This window comes from Tachypleus tridentatus, chromosome 2, assembly GCF_004210375.1.
Source record: "Tachypleus tridentatus isolate NWPU-2018 chromosome 2, ASM421037v1, whole genome shotgun sequence".
Lineage (NCBI taxonomy): Eukaryota > Metazoa > Arthropoda > Merostomata > Xiphosura > Limulidae > Tachypleus > Tachypleus tridentatus.
The window spans coordinates 29,142,664-29,163,588 of record NC_134826.1 but is presented as its reverse complement, the minus strand read 5'-3'; the positions used below and the strand labels follow the sequence as shown (position 1 = coordinate 29,163,588).

At 34.2% G+C, this 20,925-nt stretch overlaps 1 protein-coding gene across 4 annotated transcripts in view; it reads left to right on the top strand.

The window, feature by feature from the left end:
- Positions 1 to 20,925, top strand: part of LOC143240048 (RPA-related protein RADX-like) — a 104,841-nt gene that overhangs the window by 68,858 nt on the left and 15,058 nt on the right. For 2 of the 4 annotated variants that reach the window (XM_076481881.1, XM_076481874.1), the window contains 2 exons: positions 8,028 to 8,225; positions 8,763 to 9,135. In XM_076481881.1, the coding sequence (XP_076337996.1) occupies positions 8,028 to 8,225; positions 8,763 to 9,135 (571 nt within the window). Of the gene's footprint in view, positions 1 to 8,027; positions 8,226 to 8,762; positions 9,136 to 12,766; positions 12,958 to 13,164; positions 13,626 to 20,925 lie in introns of all 4 variants that reach the window. The other 2 variants (XR_013021542.1, XR_013021541.1) reach the window with 2 other exon arrangements.

Sequence of the window (20,925 nt, the reverse complement as noted above, 5' to 3'; positions counted from 1 at the left end):
GAAGTTCTATAACAGTTATTAGTAATATTCACAAATTTGATTAGAATATACATTTGTTAAGGTATAATGTACATAGTAGTGAAATTATGAAAACTTTTATTCTAAATTCACCTGACAGAAATTATTAATTCCAAAACATACTTTCCATCCACTGACAATATAGCTGTTTTTAAAAATAGGTTTTCCCTATCTAAACATTGGTCTTGCATGCTTTAATCTTTTATACCCCACTTAAATGCCCTTGGTAATATGTAATTTATAAATTTATCCATCCTTGCCAATGCTTCCTCTATCCTGTTAAAATATTTAATCATTTTGTATTACTCTTGTAAACAAGGCAACTAATCACACCTTTCATATTCCTCCTTTGTTACCTAGCATCTCTCTATGGTAGTGGGTGGAACTGTCTGTGTTTTTATACTCTAAGAGTTGGAAACATTCATTTGGCCTGAGGTATTTTCTTCGAGGGCTTCTGAAGTTGCCTTTTTTTGTTGTTGATCCTTGGGAGATTTCAGATTCTATTTTCTAACATTCATCTTTCCCGTGTTAGCTTCTCACAAGTTCAATTTGGGTTCTACTCCTTTTCTTCTATTAAGCATTAGTATTTTTGAGATTGTAAGACTTTTCCTTGTCATTTTTGAATTTACTCCTCTCTTATTGATGGAAGGGGAGGATTATTTAGTTTTCTTCCTTCCTGATTTTTCTGGTTCAAGCTGGGAGATTTATTGCTTTATCACATGATGTGATTGATAGGATTTGTACATTCCTTGCCTGTCTACTCTTTCTTGATTTTCCACCTTTTGGTGGAATTATATTTTATTGGCTGCTGGCATGTTGATGTCATAAGTTGGAGTTGTTGGTATGTTTGTAGGACTTTCCCCTTATATCATGCTGTATCCTTACGAGTCCTTTTTTCTAAATTTTTGGCAACAACAGATGCGGATACATCCATGTCTGCAATTCTTTTGCCATCTGCTTCTCATTTGTTTTGGCCTGTAAGTGTTATGTGATCCACTTTACCTCCCTCTATGGTGATTGTTTTGTCTGTATTTTAATTGATATCCTTCAATTTCCCTTGATTGTCCTCATTTTCATAGAGTTGGATTCCCAAATATCTATTTTGCATATTTTGGTCTTTACGAGTGAAGTAGTCCCCTACTGGTACAGTGGTAAGTCTACAGATTTAAAAGCTAAAATCAGGGATTCAATTCCCCTCAATGGACTTAGAAGATAGCCTAATGTGGCTTTGCTATAAAAAAACAAACAAATGAAGTATCTTTGAGTTATTTGTCAGCACATTTGTTTTTTGCTGGCCTTTTCATTTACCCAGTGGGGAACTTTTTACAGGCTGATATTCATGCTTCTCCCATTACTTTTCTTTTACTTTCTTTAGATGCTTGAGCAGCTTTTCTTCTCATAGAGGAGGTACTTTTGTACCATCTTGTTTTTATTTTCCAGAGTCCTTTACATCTTCCTTTCAATAGATCCCACTTTGTGGTGACAGTTCTCAGACATGTATGCTTATCTTATTATTATTATTCCTCCATGTTGCAACAAGCTCTGCAGAAATGAAGCGTTCCATAAGACCATCTAGGCATTTACCAGATGGTATTACTATATTACCATAGACTATCATGGCTATCAGACTGAATAAATTGGGGTAAATTTACTTTTAAAAATTAGGTTACTTTGTTCAGCTGTTGTATCATTTCCAGAACACTGTCTCCCAGATTCTACTACTGGAGCTAGGATGCCCTTAACACATCCAGTTTCCAGTCACTGTTAGACAGATGCTTTTCCCTCAGTGTTAGTGTGTGTTCTCTTGGAGAAAAGGGCAAAGTTGGGAGCCCTCTACTGTAGTCCCTGGATGTTCTTTGCAGATGCCATTAGCAGTGGAACCAGCTTCTGCAGAATTATATTCCACTTCTGATTAGACATGAAGCTATCTGGTTGGTGGGTGCATGGCCCTCTTTTTCATCAATGTCAGTTTTGTATACTGTTCATTGGATGGAGCTACACTGTCTCATAATTCCAAATGCAAAGTGATTCCATTCTAAGTATTCAGACAGGTTTTACAATCCTCTCCATAATTCCAGGAACAAGTGGAATGCTCCTTGCTTTCTTTGTTGGGGAGTACGGATGAGTATTCATAATTGAAGACTGGACAAGTTCTGTTTCTTTGGTTGAGTACGGCATTCACAATCTCATCATTTTGAGCCTGGAGTGCTTCCTTTTTAGGACTTCTTTGGGCGAAGAATAAAGTGTACCCATGAAGTGTTGCTTACTTTCTCATCTTGATTTCAGTGATTTTTAAATGCTTCACTCTATGGCTACAAAAGTATAAACATCTATGAAATGCATTAGAAAAGCTCTAGCCATCAATATGAGATATAGGGAACAAGGACCCTTAATCTAACTCTGAGTTGTGGAACTTTGGGTATCATGTTGGGGCTGGCCTATAATGATTATTCATGCACTATTGCATACTTGTTCTGGATGTAGTGTGGCTCAACTGCTAGTGTGCTACTTTTGTCTTTGTACATTGTTATTCTATCCAGATGCTTTCTTTATGGATCATGCTTACTCTTCTTACTCATGCCTCTCCATCTTCTCAGTGTGGGATTCTAGAAAAATTGATAGCAGATGGTAAGTATACTTTGGAAATTAACATTTTTCTAAACTGGAAATGTATTTCCAAAAATACTTATTTCCACTCACTCTCTCCCATCTTCCCTCCCAATTAAGAAGTGGTATAAGTCTCAGAAAAGTTATTACATTATCTAAGTGAGGTGCTTATACACAGTACTAGGATAGATGGTGGAGAAATTTGCAGTATGAATATTATTGAGGGCATTTAAATAAGGTATAAAAGACTGGAACATGTGAGAACAATGCTCAGATAGCCACATAGTTAGCAGAGGTAAGTATTATAGGAAATACATTTCCAGTTTAGGAAAATTTTAACATCCATGATTTATTATTCCTCCTATGTTGTTACAGTATAACTGTGCTTTATATGTGTGTGGTTTCTTTGTTGTTCCCCTCAGTGTGGATTCCTGTACGTGGTGAGGGGACCTTCCAGAGAAGGTTCTGTTCTTTCAATTTACCTCTTCTGGGATCTAAACATCCACCCATGTGTTTGCCGTGTGTGGCGACCTGTGAAGGGGAGGAGAAGATCCTGGTGGTTGAGGGGTCCAACCCTAACACACCACTTTGGCCTTGAATTCCTGTAGACTGGCAGCCTTTGGGTAACCCCCCTTGGGTCAATCGGCTGGTCCACTTGGGCTAGAGTCAACCAAGTACCAGTGTTGGAAGTACTCAACGGGTGTTGTGGACATTGTGTCTGATGCTGGTGTTTGGGTATAGTGCTCACGAAACCCTGGCATTGCTGCAATGTCCTTGCATGACATTGTAGTGGGTCCCCTCATAGGGCTCCATGGTGGGTGGGGTTAGTGGGTACTGAAATTTTCCTTTTTTTCCTATGGATCCTCCAACAAAAAATTTAAATAAAATAGTGAAAAAACAGTTAATAGGTAAACAACCACATCTTGAAGACTCTGAGCAGCAATCTTCAACATCTGTAACACCTGTACCCCATTTTCTTATATTACATTCTCTTTCAGAAAAATCTTTAGGGCAAATATCCCCCTTTTTTATTCAGAAGGGACTAGAGGGACTTGCTGGCTCTCCAAAGTCAGTAAAGAAGCTTTGATCTGGAGACATATTGGTTGAAACATCCACATCCCAACACAGTGAACTCCTCTTGAATTCAAAGGCAATTGGGGATATACCTATTGAGGTTACACCTCATGCTACCTTTAATTCATCATGAGGAGTTATTGTTGAGAGGGATTTGAAGTCAGAGATTATCTCTGGTCTCTCCACTCAAGGAGTTTCTGCAGTGAGGCACATCTCCACTCGCAAAGATGGAGTTACACTGCCGACAAATATCCTCATTTTGACATTTACATCACCACGTGCACCTGCCATCATCAAGGCAAGTTATCTAATTTGCAGGGTACGGCCGTACATTCCAAACCCTCTTTGATGTTTCCAGTGTCAGAGGTTCGACCACTCAAAGACATCCTGTCGTGGTTCCCTGACTTGTGCTCATTGTGGTGGCAAGGACCACGATGTCTATTAGTGTCACACAGACCTATATTGTGTCAACTGCAATGGTTCCCACCCTTCCTACTTTCGTTCTTACCCAAAATGGTTGGAGGAAAAAGAGGTGCAGCGTTTGAAAGAAAAGGACTCATAACATTAGATATCCTGAGGCTCGGAAGTTGCTGTCCAGCACTCCATCTCGGACATATGCTGCTGCACTTCGTTCCACAACTACAGTGGGAGTGCAGACAGATCTCTCTGTACCTCCAAGAGAATCATTTTCAAAACAGATGAAAAGCCTTTTTACCTCCATGATGTAAAAGGTTGATGAATTGACTTTACACCCATCTCCGTTCCTCCCATTCAGTCCAACAAATCTCAAGATCAACATCTTTCAGTTTCAAATACAGGCATTTCTTCTGATACATCTTTTTTTCCAACCCCACGATGCAAAAAAATCATTCATTCGCATCCTCAGTCACTGGAATCCCCTTCCAACAACAAAGACCTGCTGAATCGACCCAGGGCAGATTTCCGAATAAGTTCCAAATAAGGAAAAAAGACATGGTCGTAAAAGAAAGGTTCTCCAGGCACTTCGTCTACCCGTCATTAAAAATGGCCACCTTGATACAATGGAACTGTCGAGGTTTACGTTCTAATCTGGATGATATCAAAACACTGATTGCCTCCTACCATCCTGTATGTCTTTTTTTACAAGAAACATTTCTAAAACCTGCTGATACAGTCACCATTCAGCAGTTTCTCTGTACAGAAATGACAGGCTGTGTGATGGATGAGTACATGGAGGGGTGGCACTATTGGTTGATCAGCATCCAGGCGCAAATGGATGAATTGGGTCTGTCCTTGGAAAACATTGCAGAATCCACTGATCAGCCAATCTCCCCATGGCTTATTACAGCCCCCAAATGTTACCTTTCTTTAAGTCATCTGAAAAAGGCAGATACTCCCGATTGAAAGTACCGTCTTTATTTACTGAACATCTTTCGAAAAACCTTTCTATTCTAATTTATACAGATGGTTCAAAATCAGGTGACTCTGTGGGCTGTGCCATGGTTTGTTGCGGTTTGGTGGTTGGGAGCAGAATCCCCTCTGCAGCTTCTGTGTTCACTGCTGAACTGTATGCCATATCTTTTGCCCTGGATCATATTGAAGCTGAGCAGTACTCCGACTGCACTAGTTATACTGACTCCCATCGTTCTCTGCTGGCCTTGGAATCACTTCATGTTGGCTCACACCCTGTTCTCACTGATTTTCAAAACCGACTGGCCCATTTCTCATTAGCAGCTACTTCAATCCAGTTTTTCTGGATACCAGGCCATGTTGGTATTCGCGGGAACGAGCTTGCAGACATGGCAGCTAAATATGTCTGCTTCAGCACCATCATTCCTATGCCTATTCCGTACATGGAATATGGTGTTGTCTTCAAGGCTCGGCTCTGTGCCAGCTAGCAGTCCACTTGGAGTGAGCAACGTGACAACAAACTTTTCAAATCAAACCCAAAATTGGACTTTAGCCATCTAGCTTCTGTAAAGTTCGGAAGGAGGAAGTTGTTCTAAAAAAACTATGCATTGGTCACTGTTTTTTAACTCATCGTTTTCTTTTATCTGGAAGTGATGCACCAATGTGTAGTTTGTGTAACACTCAAATCACTGTAAGCCACATTTTACTTTCCTGCCATCGTTACGACTCTCAACGACGGCACTATTTTAAACATGTTCTGTCCCAGGGTTTGTCTGTAACATTGGACAGTATTATTGGTGATGGTGACACTGTCCACCTTGATAAAGTTTTTAGTTTTTTAATGGCCATTAATCTTTTTAACCTTATTTAAGTGTTTGATATTTATTCGTTACACATTTTTAATTGTGGTTCCCTTTTCAGTCTCAATCTCTCTAGTTCAATTTGATATTGTAAAATGCCCAGAACATTAAATAACTTGACACCAGGACTGGAAAGGCTAACTTCAGGTGACTAACGCTGCTGTTTGAACTACCCGTTAGTCGTTCTGGCGAGATGCTATTACACTTTTGCTGCATGCCATTTAACACTTTTATTACTTTACCTTTTAGTACTGGCCATAATGACACATAACCCGGCACCAGGACTGGAAAGTCCAACTTCAGGTAACTGACGGTTGTTCTTGTACTTACCTGTTAGTCTTACTGGCGGGTTATGATCATTACCATTCTGCTTCAGGAACTCCTTTACAACTTGGTAGACTGGATGTCAACACTGGTTTTATGCCATTTTATGTTTTAATTGCTGTTTTTTTTTTACCTTTGTTTCCTTTTACAAATTTTACTATATTTACTTTACTTTTACCTTTTTACAGGACATTTGGCTAATTTTTATTACAATTTTGCTATATGTCTTAAAACTTTTCTTATTTTACCTTTTGATAATGGCTGTTATGACAACATAACCCGGAACCAGGACAGGAAAGGCCAACTTCAGGTGACTAACAGTGGTTCTTGTACTTACCTGTTAGTCTTCCTGGCAGGTTATGATCATAACCATTTTGCCAGAGAAAGTCCTTTACAACTTTTCTTACTCTGCTTTCTCTCTTAACATTGTAGACTAGGTGTCAACATTGATTTTATACTTTTTTTGTTTTTCAGTGATGTTTTGTTTTATCTTCATTCCCTTTTATGTATTTTCCTACATTTAAATTATTTTTACCTTTTTACTGGACATTTGGCACAGATAGCCTAACTGCTTTGTGCCATAAAACACTAAATCAATCAATCAATTCTTTGTTGTTTATGATTTTTTCAAATTATATATTCTGTAATATTAACATATTTATTGATATTTTATAAACCTTTGTATTTAATGTTACAAGAAAGTTTCATCATCAAAGTCTTCTTGTAGGACAGTGGTAAGTCATCCAATTTCCAATGCTAAAATGAAGGGTTCGATTGCCTTTTGTGGACACAGCAAATAACAGATGTGACTTTGCTGTAATAAAAAAATAAACATTTATTACCAAAAGTTCTGATTACTGGAGTTTATTGCATCCCCGTCGTGCCAAACATGCTCGCCCTTTCAGCCGTGGGGGCATTATAATGTGACGGTCAATTCCACTATTCTTTGGTAAAGGAGTAGCCCAAGTGCTGGCAGTGGGTGGTGATAACTAGCTGCCTTCCCTCTAGTCTTACACTGCTAAATTGGAGACAGCTAGCACAGATAGCCCCCGTGTAGCTTTGCACGAAATTAAAAAAAATATATAGTTTATGTTAATTTGAATGTAATGTTTATTTTAGGATTCAGGGTGCATTTTTCCTGAGAAAGGGTATAAAGTTTTGTAACAGAGAATGAATTAATATCATAAATGTAATACATTCTTATAAGACCATTGCTAAAACTAACCAAGTCAATTTGTGTTTCTTTTCTTGAATAAGAGCAGCATGTATACTTCAATAATACAACTATATTTATAGCAAACAAAGGTTTTAATAACTATTAAGTATAAGCGAGATACTATGATCACAAGTGATTAAGGTATGCTGTACTCAGTAAAGTTTTACCATGACTGCAATTAATTCATAATGATGAGAAGAAACCCATGTAAAAATATATCTCAGGATGGATGGTAGAGGCATTAATACTTTTACTAATACACCAGAGAACAATGTTTTGACCTTCTTTTGGTCAAAAGAAGTGTTATTAGTAAAAGTGTTAATGCTCATACCAGCTTTCCCTGAGATACATGGCTTCATTTAGTTGGAAATCCATGAAAAAGACCCTTCTGTATATCACTATTAGATTGAATCACAATTAGAAGACTAAATTACCAGAAAATAAATCATTAAATCACATTAAAAATAAAGGTTGAATAAATGGTATGTAAATAAAGATATTTGTAATTATATTTTTATGCCATGTACATCTTTCTACAGATATATTTTTTAGAAGAACTGGAAGAACGACAAAAAAATGTGCCAGTAATTCAGGCTTTATTGAGATTCATGAACGAAACACAAGAAAAACTGTGGAGCTCACTCCAGGTTGGAGGAATATATTTATTTCCTGAACATTCTACATCTCTTGAAGAATTTCAGTTTGGTTTTTCAGTTCAGCAACCTATGGAGTCTTATGTAAGTAATCAAATAGGGTACAAGTTTTTTTATGATGTTAGATATTAAAAGAAAAAAAAATTGCCAGTGCCATTTTTGTTAATAAGTGAAATACTGAAGCAAAGAAAATTTTGAACTATTTTTAAGAAATGTTTTCCAAACTAATTTTCTCATGAAGAGAGATCTCACAATGTAGGTACTTTTCATATGGAAAGAATACTAAAGGTAGTATAATTGTGTAACTGTGGGTTTTGTTTTTCTTTTATACAAACTGAAAATATTATGCTATTCTGTAAAGTTAGTAGTATTTTACTTATTTTAATATTTTCATAAGAGTTCCTGAATAAAATACATTTAAGCATATTGCCTTAAAAATAAAATAAACTTACTAAGTGAAGTATTTCCTGTCTAGTTTAATGTTTGAAATACTGATTTTTTATTAATATTTTATCATAAAGAAAGATATTTTAAAAATGCAAAATTAATGGTTAATTCCAGGTTTTTATTAAAAATGGTTATGATTTTGAACTTGTTTTTGCATTAATGTTTTTTTACTAGGTTATCACTGGAGATACTTGGTTTAAGAAAATTGCTTCCCTAGATTACAAAGAACACCAGTTGTTAATAGTACATGGGATCCTTGTGCATCTAGAATATGTGGATCTAAATGCTAAAAAGATAGATGAAGGTGGCTGGAGCTTGCTTTCTAGTGCAAGTGTATCTGAACATACGTATAAAACTGTTTACCTGAACCCAAGATTGCATGAAATCTGTAGGAATGTTGAAACTTTGGGCTGTACTTTCCCAACTCATGCTTGGTTTCCTCACCAATTTTCTACTAAAAACAGAAATGTCTTGAAAAATTGGTTAAGGTTTCCAGCTTTCTCTGCAGATGATTTATTCTTAGTTCCTACTGATGAAGATTTACAAGGTATGTGTATACATTTATGGCTACAAAATGTAGTAATACAATGAAAGACTACTTTTAACATCAGGTTAATTTTGGAGGAAAAATATATATAGGTTTGCAAGTAAAAGAAGCACTAGAAATTAGGAAATGTAACGTATAACTTATCAAAAATAAAAAAGTACGACCAGTATTGGAAGTTGAAAGAAGTAGACGTTACTTTTGGTTCTAGTGAAAGAGAAATAACACCATACTGGTACATATTCTAATTTTTTAAAATGTGTTTATTTTGTTTAGAGAGAAAAATGAATGATTTACATTCATATTATTTGGTAGTTATTAGTATGTATCAAAACCTGGTTGTGTTTCACCATTTACAGGCTTTTTTTGTTTAATTAACTTTTATAATTATGTTGATAAAATATTCATGTGAAAAACTGGAGCATTAAATATCTTAACTCACTAAGTTATTACTAAGTTACATTTTGATGTTTACTCAAAGTTGTTTCTTATACTGAATCAGAAGAGCCTATTCTATTCTGAGCAATGCCTCATTCTTGGTATTTATAATTTTAAAATGAACTTGTGTATGTTGAACAATATTCAAAGTGTTTTTAGTCTTCAGAATACTGTGCTCTTTTATATGTTTTGCTGGTCTTCTTGTTTTGAAACTGAGGTAAGTGCCCTTGCATACTGAGCAACAGAATTCATAAATTACATAGGATCATTGAGGAAGAAATATTTGATGTTTAGCGGAGAAAAAAGTTGAATTGGAGTGGAAGGTTAAACACATTTTGCTTTCATTTTTGGATGATATTTTCTTGTAATGGCAATCAGTTTCTTTATCTAACTCAAATAAACACAAGTATACAGTAGAGTTACGAACACTTATCTTTTATGACTATCGAAATGTAACTGAAGAGTGCAAAGTTATTTGAACATTCTCTTAATATTACACTTAAAAAAACATTTTAGGAGATAATTCATTTTCAAAACTGACCTGAGGAATTCTGTTCTTGTTGGAAAAGCTCAAAGTTATGATAATATTTTAAGCACAGTATACAAGATATTTGATTGTATAAAGCTATTTATTATTTCACAACGGGCATGTTTTTGTACATGTAACAAGATTTCATTGAGTTACAATCAAAATTTAATTAAACAACATTTTTGTCATGGTATACAAATAAACTTGGCATAACAATTAGCTAGTAATTCAAATTTTAATAACATATAAGTTATAGATTCTTAATTTTATAAGGTAATATTAACAAAAGTCCTTTACTTCCCTTAGTGTAAGAAATGTGGCATATGCTATCCGGGTATCCTTTTTCCTTCGTTATGTTTACCACCCTACCAAAAAGTATGAAATTTAATATAAATTGCTCATTATAGTATTTTCATCTCTCAAGCAAATCATAATTTGTATAGACTATAATCGTATTTGGTTACAGTGCCATAACATAGAAAATAAGACCCTCTTACCACATCCATCCATCACTTCAAAAAATTATCAGTAGCTTTCACTTACATTTACTATTACATTATTTATAACCAAATGAAAGTCAAATGACTTATTATATAACATTGTTCTCTGTACAAAGAATTGTCTATTTTGCTTCCAGTTTATTCCCACAAGAAACACATCAAGAAGATTAACTGAATTTTTAATATTCTTTTTGAGTTAGAAATTTAAAAACATTGTGATATTTGTTGGATATTGTCTTCTTTTGGTGTAATCTTTAACCAAATAAAACTTTTGTACAGTAGAACCATTAATATAAAAAGTAGGGTTAAGTTTTATTGACAGTTTACAGTAAGGAAACAAAAAGGCCAAGGTAAATACTTATTAAGTATTTTATATTTACTATTATGAAAGTGATTAAAGAATAACAATAAGTGGTTTTCTTGAGGTGTACTCACGAGCAACTTGCAAGTAGTCCAAGTATTAGTTAATTTGATAGATTAACATGATTTACACATTCACCAGGAGATTCACAACTTGTATTGTGACAATATTAGTTAAATACAGCTCAAAGGCCAATAGAACAATAATATTTTTACATCACTGATAGTTTTCATATTGACATTCACAGTATTCTTAACTCTTTCAAAATGGGATCAGTCCCAGGAACTGACCATATTACTATTTTTACTTGTATTTAGTTTTAATCTTTTAATACAGTATGTATACATTCACAAAATGGCAGATGTTTTTAGCAAACCTTACATGTTGTTTGTACAGAAAAATCAGTTTTTAATGAAGTATTTTTGCTAATATATTGTCAGTGAATGAATCAAATATTTTTTACTCGTCCAAGAGCAAAGTGATTTTTCTCATTGTTTCAAATATCTGAACCTTTATTTTCTTAATCACTAAAACCTCTTTACCTCTTTAGCATATATGAAACTTTTTTTAAGAAAAACTTTGTATTTTGTCTGTTGTTTTCTCTACCCTAATGGTATAGTTTATTCTTAAGCCAATAGCAGAGATGCCAACCATTACAATTTGAGCGTAATCATTACGATTTTGGTGTATACGTTATGACAATACACTCATACAGACAAATATTACGACTTGTTGCAACTCCCAAATTATTATATATTATATACACCTATACAATAAACTGTTAAATTGTTCCCCAGCTTGAAATGGGTCAAAAGAAAATTTCTAGTTAGATACAAAAAAATTTTGATAATAAATAAAAAACATAGTCCAAATGGCTACTTGCGATAATCATGTTTGTGCTTGAAATAATAAAAAATATTTGTATCTTTGACGTCTACCAATAGTTTAAATGCGGTGTTTCTCCATACTGGGTACTTGGGGGAATCCATAGTTACGTCACCAGTGCTTGTCAGCCAATCAGCGCTCGCGTAGATGGGTATTTCTCGTTTTCTAAGTGTCATAGAAACACCAATGCAATCATTCACAAGATGGAAAAAAGAGGCCTCGTTCACCAGATTGTCTTGTTTCTGGCAAATCTAAAAGGACTATAACTGTGAAAGGGCTCTGGAGAAGACAAATCATCAATATATAATGGAAAGTTGTAAAATTAGATATAAAATGAGCATCTTTTCCCTATTTTCTTGAATATGATTTATAATATTTTAAAGTATTTCTCATGAGAATTTTAACTGCTAAGCATTTTACATTTATTTTCTGTGTGTACATTACTGTCTAAAACTGATGTGGAATCACATTGAAAATAAAGCAATAAATTGCTGATTGTGTCAGTAGACTGTGATATGATACTTCCATAGTAACAAAGGGTAAGCCAACTTGACCCCTGCTTCAACAATAAGATGTCTTGATGTATCTGATTATATATTCTACAATGATTATAAGTAAATTTAATATTGGTAATTACACTGCATTTAGAATCTGTGAAAATATTTGATATCAGAATGTGGAATGTATTGGTTTATGTATGTATTCTAAAGTGTTTTACAACAAGTATTTTCCAGAGTAATAAGACTGCACTTTAAATCTGTCAAATTATTTATTATGTAGTTTGGTGCTGATAGAATAAACATTGCAATTTTTGGAACATTGGTAATCCTTCTGAGATGTCAGAAGTTTCGCAGTATTCTGTATAGGTGTACCAGAGAACTTATCAGTGCACATAATTTTGAAATCGTACTTCTCTTTCAGCAAACTTATTCATCAACCAATAAGGATTCAGAATTCAGATCTGATTATTGTTTTACAAGCAATCAAATTCAGCCAAGAACTCTGACTTTGGCTGCTTTTCTTTACACTTTATTGTGGGTGTAGACAAATTGGTACCAAGCAAGTTCATTCTACCTGAAGCATATTTCTTTCTATTGACTTTTTACCTAGAAGTAAGTTATTATTATTTATAATACATCTGGAATCTCTTTTCAGTAGTTTTAATATGTAGTTGTTGACCAAAATGCATTGTAGCCATTTCTGTATTTTAGAATAAATTATACTGCTTCTGAACTTTGCAATATATATCACATAATATATATAGAAGTCATAATAATGTTATGCAAAATGTAATATATATGTGATGTTTTTTCTTCTAGAATTGAAAGCCAAAAGTGAACTTAAAAGTGAATTCCATGAATTGAAAAGAAAAAAATAATTTCAGTGAGGAGGAGATGCAGGTTTTACTTCATGCAACTTTTTCTTTAGATGAAAGCAGCAGTCTTTGAGGAGCATCAGCAGTTGAGGAAGCTAATGCTTCAATTGCTATGTCTCTAACAGAATCAATGTATGAAACAAGATGGTCTCATGGTTTATGGACAGATCAAGAAGTAACTGGAAGGTCTTCATCAGATGTACCAGGCCAGGTACATCTAGAAAAATTACACCATCACAGGAAAGAGGAAGGACTAAAAAGGGAAGGGGTAGAGCTGCAGTATATGTACAAGGACTGTCCTTTCCCAGTGGGAGAAGCCTCACCTACAATAACACCTGGACCTTGGAGCGGATCACTGAGGAGAAGCAAATAAACACACCTCCATACCTTTCTGTGTTCAGACAGGTTACTTCTTTGAATATTGTTATTGATTTGTTTAAACTTGTATTTACAATAGAAACTTTAACTATGCAGGAAAGAAACATTTTGCAAAACATATACCGTCAAGAAGATGGAACACCAAAAAAAGAAAAATCAAATGATCTGATGTTACACATTCTGAAATTTTAGCATATTTAAGTTTAACAATGGGACTAAAGTATTATTCTTCCCTTTACAGCTATTGGTCTACCTATCATCCTTTCCATAATTCTTGATTTACTAACATCTTTTGTAGGGATGGATCTTTAGTCATCCACACTTTCTTGCATTTCAATAACAATACAAATGCTTTTCCTAGAACTTATCATAGACCTGTTAAACTCTTTTGTTTCTTACAACTGTCCCAGCCTAGAACTAAGAATAGGGAAACAGATGCTAGAAACAAAATGTAGAATTGGTTTTATTCAGTATATATCAAAGAAACCTGTCAAATGGGGAAACAAGTCTTGGGTCCTGGCAGAAACTGTAGGTGGATATTTTCTGAAATTCAAAATTTACAAACAAAAAAGAGAGACAAATGCCAGTTCAAGGTTCAGCAGACCACATTATGATGGAACTGATGGACAAGTACAAGAGACTAAGACAGTGGGTTTTGATGGACAACCTTTACATTTTCCCTCATTTATTTGATAATATACTGACAACAGGAACCTATACTTGTGGGACATGCAGGAAAAACACTGTATTTTCACAGAGTTTAAGTTACTATTCTACTAAATGAAGGACAGTAAAATTGTATATAAACTTATTTTTTTCAACTTTTGGATTTGACAGTTGCAAATGCTTACACTTTGTACAAACAATGAACCAATCAGCTGGTGTTATCCCAGAAGGTTAACAGAATGGACTTGGCCACAGCTCTTATTGAGACTCCACTTCAAAATAGATCAGGTACTTCTGGTATACCACTTTCAAAAACAGTGTAGGACTCATTACTTCTGAGACTTACTCTTGGCAGGCATTTCCCAGTAACTGTTGATAGAAGTTGCAAGAAGAGATGAAGACTATGTCTTCCAGAAAATAAAGTAATAATCAAATGTAAAATGTGTAATGAATTTCTATTTATTAGACATTTCGAAGAGTGTCACACTAGTGTTAATATTCAAATAAGTTAATTCATTTTCTGTGTCTCTAAATATTTTAATGTTTCTATTTCAAAGTTCAACAGTGGTTACATTTTATATTAAATTTTAACTGAAATATTTTTTGAAGTTTTCTTTTCTTATTCATATAATAGTGATTCTCCCTTTCATGCATCAAAATTAATATACAGCGTCTAAACTGTTTGTAGTAATATATCTATGTAAATTTGCATTCAGTGATAGATTTTTCTGTGCACAACGTTAGTTGTTTTTTTCCACTCTTGATCCTTTCATTCCAATTGTTGCTTTTGTCTTGTATCAACCTTTCTCTACCTTTGTTAGAATGTTAATGAGTGATGTAGAGAAAAATATGTGTAAAAATGGCTCGTTTCTCAACCCAAATGAGCTGTTTTTACATATATATTTTGTTAGAATGTGTATAATTTGATATTAATTCTGCAGACATCTGTATCTTTTGAAAATGTTATGAATAAACCTTTTTCTTTTTTAGATTTTCTGGCTGTTAGTGTTACATAATTTATTTTTACTTTTCCTCCATTTAAACAATTAGAAGAATAATACACATTTAGCAGACCAACTATATGGGCCTACAAAGTACAAATCAAGCTACAATACCAGTATTTTGCTAAATATATGGAAATGTTTGCTATCATACATGATGTATATATTTTTATATATATATATATATATATATTGTTATTATTTATTGACAAATGCTCAAATTTTAATTATTTTTTTAAGATTTATAAGAACAAAGCAAATATACTTTAAAAAACCAAAGATATCAAGTACTTACAGTAGTTTCGAGACTTTGTGCTCAAGCGTTGCACATGTTGAGTTTCTCTGTAAGCCCCATTTATTTTTTTTAAATGGAAGGTGTAGATTTATTGATTGTTTTATGCTTCAAATATACCTATAAGTTGTTTTAAAAATTAACTTAGAATATTAGTGCATACAAAACACTTCTAATATATTTGGGTGTCTAAATAAGCTTTTTATGAAGGAACAACTTAGTCATCACACTTCAACAGCTTAGGAGAAATTATGATATTTCTTCTTCCAGCTGTTTACAAATGGCTTTAAGATTTAGGTATACAAGTAACTGCCCTTCCTATTGGTTATAAACTCTTAGAAAAATAAAAGTAGATGAAACTAGACAAGAGAATTTGAGTAGCATGAGTAGTAGGAGAAGCCAAACTACTAGATTGACTAAATGTGCTTATATCTCGATGAGTTAGAGGTACAGGGTTCTTATTTTTAGTTATATCTTGTCAGTATCTTCAGTTTCAATATTAATTTGTTAATTACTGCACACGTTGTGTGGTAGACATAATTCTGAATAAAAAAGTAACATCTTTATTTTAACTTAAGAAATAAAAACATATGTAATATTAAAATTTGAAATATAACTTTCACTTTGATATAAGTAATAGGAAAGTTATTTAGTGTAATATTGAAATTAGCTCTCTAAAATGTCATTATATACCCTTTGACCTGTCTGTAGTGAAACTGTTAACAGTACTTCACATGAAGTGGGATAATCATGGAATTTATCATATTTAGGGCTTAAACAAACTTTAAGTTCCTTAATAATACTTCTTTGTTTTTCAGTCTATGAATATATAACCAGGGATCAAGCCAAACTTCCTAAACAGGGAAAAGTCACTTCTCCCTCTAAATGCTACTAATGAACTTCACATTTTTGTATCATTTGTATTCATAAGATGTAAACACCATTTAATAAAAGAAATTTGTTAATTTAGAGATAATTATTCCAAGTGTTTGTGTATTCATGTTATTTGAAACATTAAATTATTATTTTACTTATTTGAAACCTTTATTCAGAATCTAAGAAAATAATTTCATTTATATAATTTTTCTAATTATAATCAATATTTTTACATTCAAAATAATGTAAAACAATTTTGACAATTTAGGCCCCAGAGCAACTTGAAAGGTTAAATATTAGGCTAATAATTTTGTATTTAAATGAAATTGCCATTTAAATCCATTAATGAATGGATTAACGCGATTCCCAATCTACTATCTAGCGAAACCACAGCCAGGGGAACGGGCTTGGATCAGGACTAGAAACGTATTTGACTACATTTTCTCAATTTTTATCTTATTTGACTTGCATTTTGAATGCCAGTCACTATTTGTAGTTGTAACAGGATTTGTGGTAATGCACACTTATTGCAATTCTTCTTTGATTTTTTGTTTCTGACCAGAATTTGTCTCAGATTATTTTCAAAAGTTTTATGACTTACCGATTTGCTACACATTCTGAATAAATGAAAAATATTATTATAGCAAATAATATACAAGTTTGATCTGATTATTTAAAATTCATGTATATCTTTAAATTAGTGAATAAATACACTTCTCACTACCATATGATATCAGAACTCAAAACTGCTCACATTAGATTTTATTTTTTATCCTTGTATGCTCTACATGTGCAATAGATATTGGAAACATGAATATTAATTTCTAGCCTCAAAGCTTCTTGCTTGAATGAAATATAAAAAGAATATCAAACCTGCATGTTAGACAACCTCCTATTTCATTATGGCTTTTAAAAGATGCCAAAATTCTAACATTTACTGTTGATTCTCTGACATTTGTTGTTGGATTGTTTATAACCAATAGAAGGAAGATGCTGTTTTTCTACAAGTTTCCTTTTTGCAATACTGTTTGTTTCTTTTTCTTACATTTGAACCATAATTTTAAGATATTCTGTTTCATAGTTATATGTTTGTTTGTTCTAAAATACAGTGGAGCGTCGTTAAGCCTCAGTATTTGGGGGGTCAACCTGCTTAACCGCGGCTCAAGTGGTCTGCGGCTTAAACCTTTGTGACTGAAAAGCCGAAGTCGCCAACAGCTCCGCCGAGGAGCCTCATCCGGGCCATTGCGTGATCATTATAATATTAATGTACAAGGTCTGTTCAAAAAATACGCGGACTGTTTGAACTGCGCGGCTCCAGTTGGTTCCAGGGGAATCCGCTTGGTGTCGCTAGGTTCGCACAGATCAGCTGATTACGATGCCATTTCCCGATTGCAGATATCTTCATTTGTGTATTAGCTACGCGGTTTTAAGTGAAGTGCGATTTTTTCGTTTGGCAGATTTCAGAATGAATGACCTGAAGGAGCAACGACTTGCTGTGAAATTTTGTGTTAAACTTGGAAAATCTGCAATTGAAACTTTTTTGCTATGCTTAACACGGCTTACGGAGATGTTGCTATGAAGCGTACGGCATGTTTCAAGTGGCATGAACGTTTTAAGGATGGTCGACAGTCCATTGAAGATGATGAGCGTCCTGAACGTCCTTCCACGTCAACTGACGACCCACACGTCGACAAAATCAACACCCTGGTGCGGACAAATCGACGTCTGACTGTCAGGGAGCTTGCTGAAGAGTGTGGGATATCAGTTGGATCTTGTTACGAGATTTTGACCAAAATATCGAAGATGCACCGCGTTGCTGCGAAATTCAGCCCTCAGAACTCGTGAGTTTTTGGCCAAACACTCGATCACTGTTCTTCCCCACCCACCACCCTACTCACCTGACCTTGCTCCTTGCGATTTTATCTTGTTCCCCAAACTCAAAAGACCCTTGAAAGGAAGAAGATATGAGACGATTCCCGAGATTAAGGCAAATGCGACGAAGGAGCTGGAGGACATTACAAAAGAAGCGTACCAGGACTGTTTCAACAAGTGGAAACACCGTTGGGATAAGTGTGTGCGTTATGGAGGAGAGTACTTTGAAGGGGTTCCAGACATGTAACTTCTAAATAAAGTACATTTTGTTTTATGACGTCAGTCCGCGTATTTTTTTTGAACAGCCCTCGTCAATTGTATCTGAATAGTCTATACAAGTGCCGTTTTAACACAAACGACCAATGCATTGCGATGGTTCGCTTTTCCCTGTAAAATTTCGTCTTCCCGTGTTACATGCGGGCCGCCATGTCAATATGATATGCTCACTATTAATTCAGAAACTGAAGTGATTTCTATTGTGTTTGTGGCCAATATTTATACAATTCCATAAAAATATCGAATTAAAAATAATACCTTAATTATTGATCACTTTTTTCACGGATTTACCGCGGATTAACTTTAATGTATGGAGAGGTGTGATTCGGTAACAATGGCGGCCTCCATAAAGCTGACATAGAGAGCGGATAAGGTAGATTAACGGTCGATTTCTATTGTACAGTGGAGCGCCATTAAGCCGCGGGCCAGTAAACCTTTTGTTGTTTTGGTTTTTGGAATTTCGCACAAAGCTACTCGAGGGCTATCTGTGCTAGCCGTCCCTAATTTAGCAGTGTAAGAATAGAGGGAAGGCACCTAGTCATCACCACCCACCGCCAACTCTTGGGCTACTCTTTTACCAACGAATAGTGGGATTGACCGTAACTTTATAACGCCCCAACGGCTAGGAGGGCGAGCATGTTTGGCGCGACTTGGGCGCGAACCCGCGACCCTCAGATTACGAAGCGCACGCCTTAACGCGCTAGGCCATGCCAGGCCCACCAGTAAACCACGAAATCCCTCAAGCCGCTGTTGTCTTATCTTAAGTCTTGTCCCAAAATTTTTGATGTATTAAATCTACTACCTGGCTTTTTAAAGTTTCTCACACTTTCCTTGTCTTTATAACTTCAAAGGGATATTTAAAAAGGATTTGCTTTAATTTGGGAAATAAATAAAATATATTACAATAGAAATCGACCGTTAATCTACCTTATCCGCTCTCTATGTCAGCTTTATGGAGGCCGCCATTGTTACCGAATCACACCTCTCCATACATTCAAGTTAATCCGCGGTAAATCCGTGAAAAAGTGATCAATAATTAAAGTATTATTTTTAATTCGATAATCCGATATTTTTATGGAATTGTATAAATATTGGCCATATACCCACAAATCCTATGCTCAGTGTAGACAGATGGACTAATTCTGTTCACAGAGAAATAATTAGTTAAACTAGTACAAAACCTTAGTTTCTGTGTGCAGGATACTTTTCACACTCACTAAATATTTGCCAAATTTTATGAAGATACACATAGTAAACGTTAATTCTACAACATAAAATTGAAGTAATGGTTAAAATACATATCTACTCCATATCTTACAACTTATTTCTTTCTGACTTATCTTACTATAATGGAAGTAGTTTGATTATATGTTTCTAACTATGTATGTTGGATATAAAAGACTATTGTAGTATTATTGATCAGTTTCTATTGTTTGTTATTCATTGATGTCAAGACTATCAAACATCCATTAACTTTGAAACTATAGAGATTTCTAGAAGGCCTATGTGATAGACGTATAAAAAATGTCAACCAGTGGGGGAGTAACAAAGTTAAAGTCACAAGAAAGGAAGATCAATCAGAGAAAAGTTAAATGTAAAGTTACTGTCATGGAAATGAAAATCCTCACAGTTTATATGTTAGAATAAGATTATCAATTTTGAGAGAGATAAGGAGAATAATTTGTCTCTTCAAAGAGTGTTCTGAAGTAATTGAACCTATATAAGAATAGTTTGGCCTGTCAACTGGATTTTAAAGCAACTGAATAGACCTAATTGAACTAAAACTATTCAGTTCCCTTCTTATTTTTAAAAGATATAACTGTGATCACCTTCTATAAAGAATTTTTGTATATATGCTGTTCATTTACTATTGAATTTATTGTTAATAAATATTGTTAAGTCTGACACTTACTTTAGAAGAATCCTTAGCTCAACATACCTGTATATTAACATTACTATATACATACTATACTAAGTTATATGACATTGAACTTGACCAAAATAATGAATGTTATGTGGCTTGATGTATTTAATGGCACCACAAGCAAAAATGAGTTACAAATTTCACAATTTGTGATGATGAGAAAACCCACCTGTAGAGAAAAATATACATGTAAAAATAGCTGGTAAGGTTAGTAAAAGCTCTGTGTAGAGGAACGAACAATGTTTCAATGACTGAAGAAGGTCGAAACATTTTCACTCCTCTACATAGAGATATTTCTTCCCATACCAGCCATTTTTATGTGTATATTTTATTAACGTAATTTTTATATGTAGTACTGACAAATTAGAGTTCTTAAAAAAAAATCATATGACTAAAAACATGTTCAAATACTTTGCATGT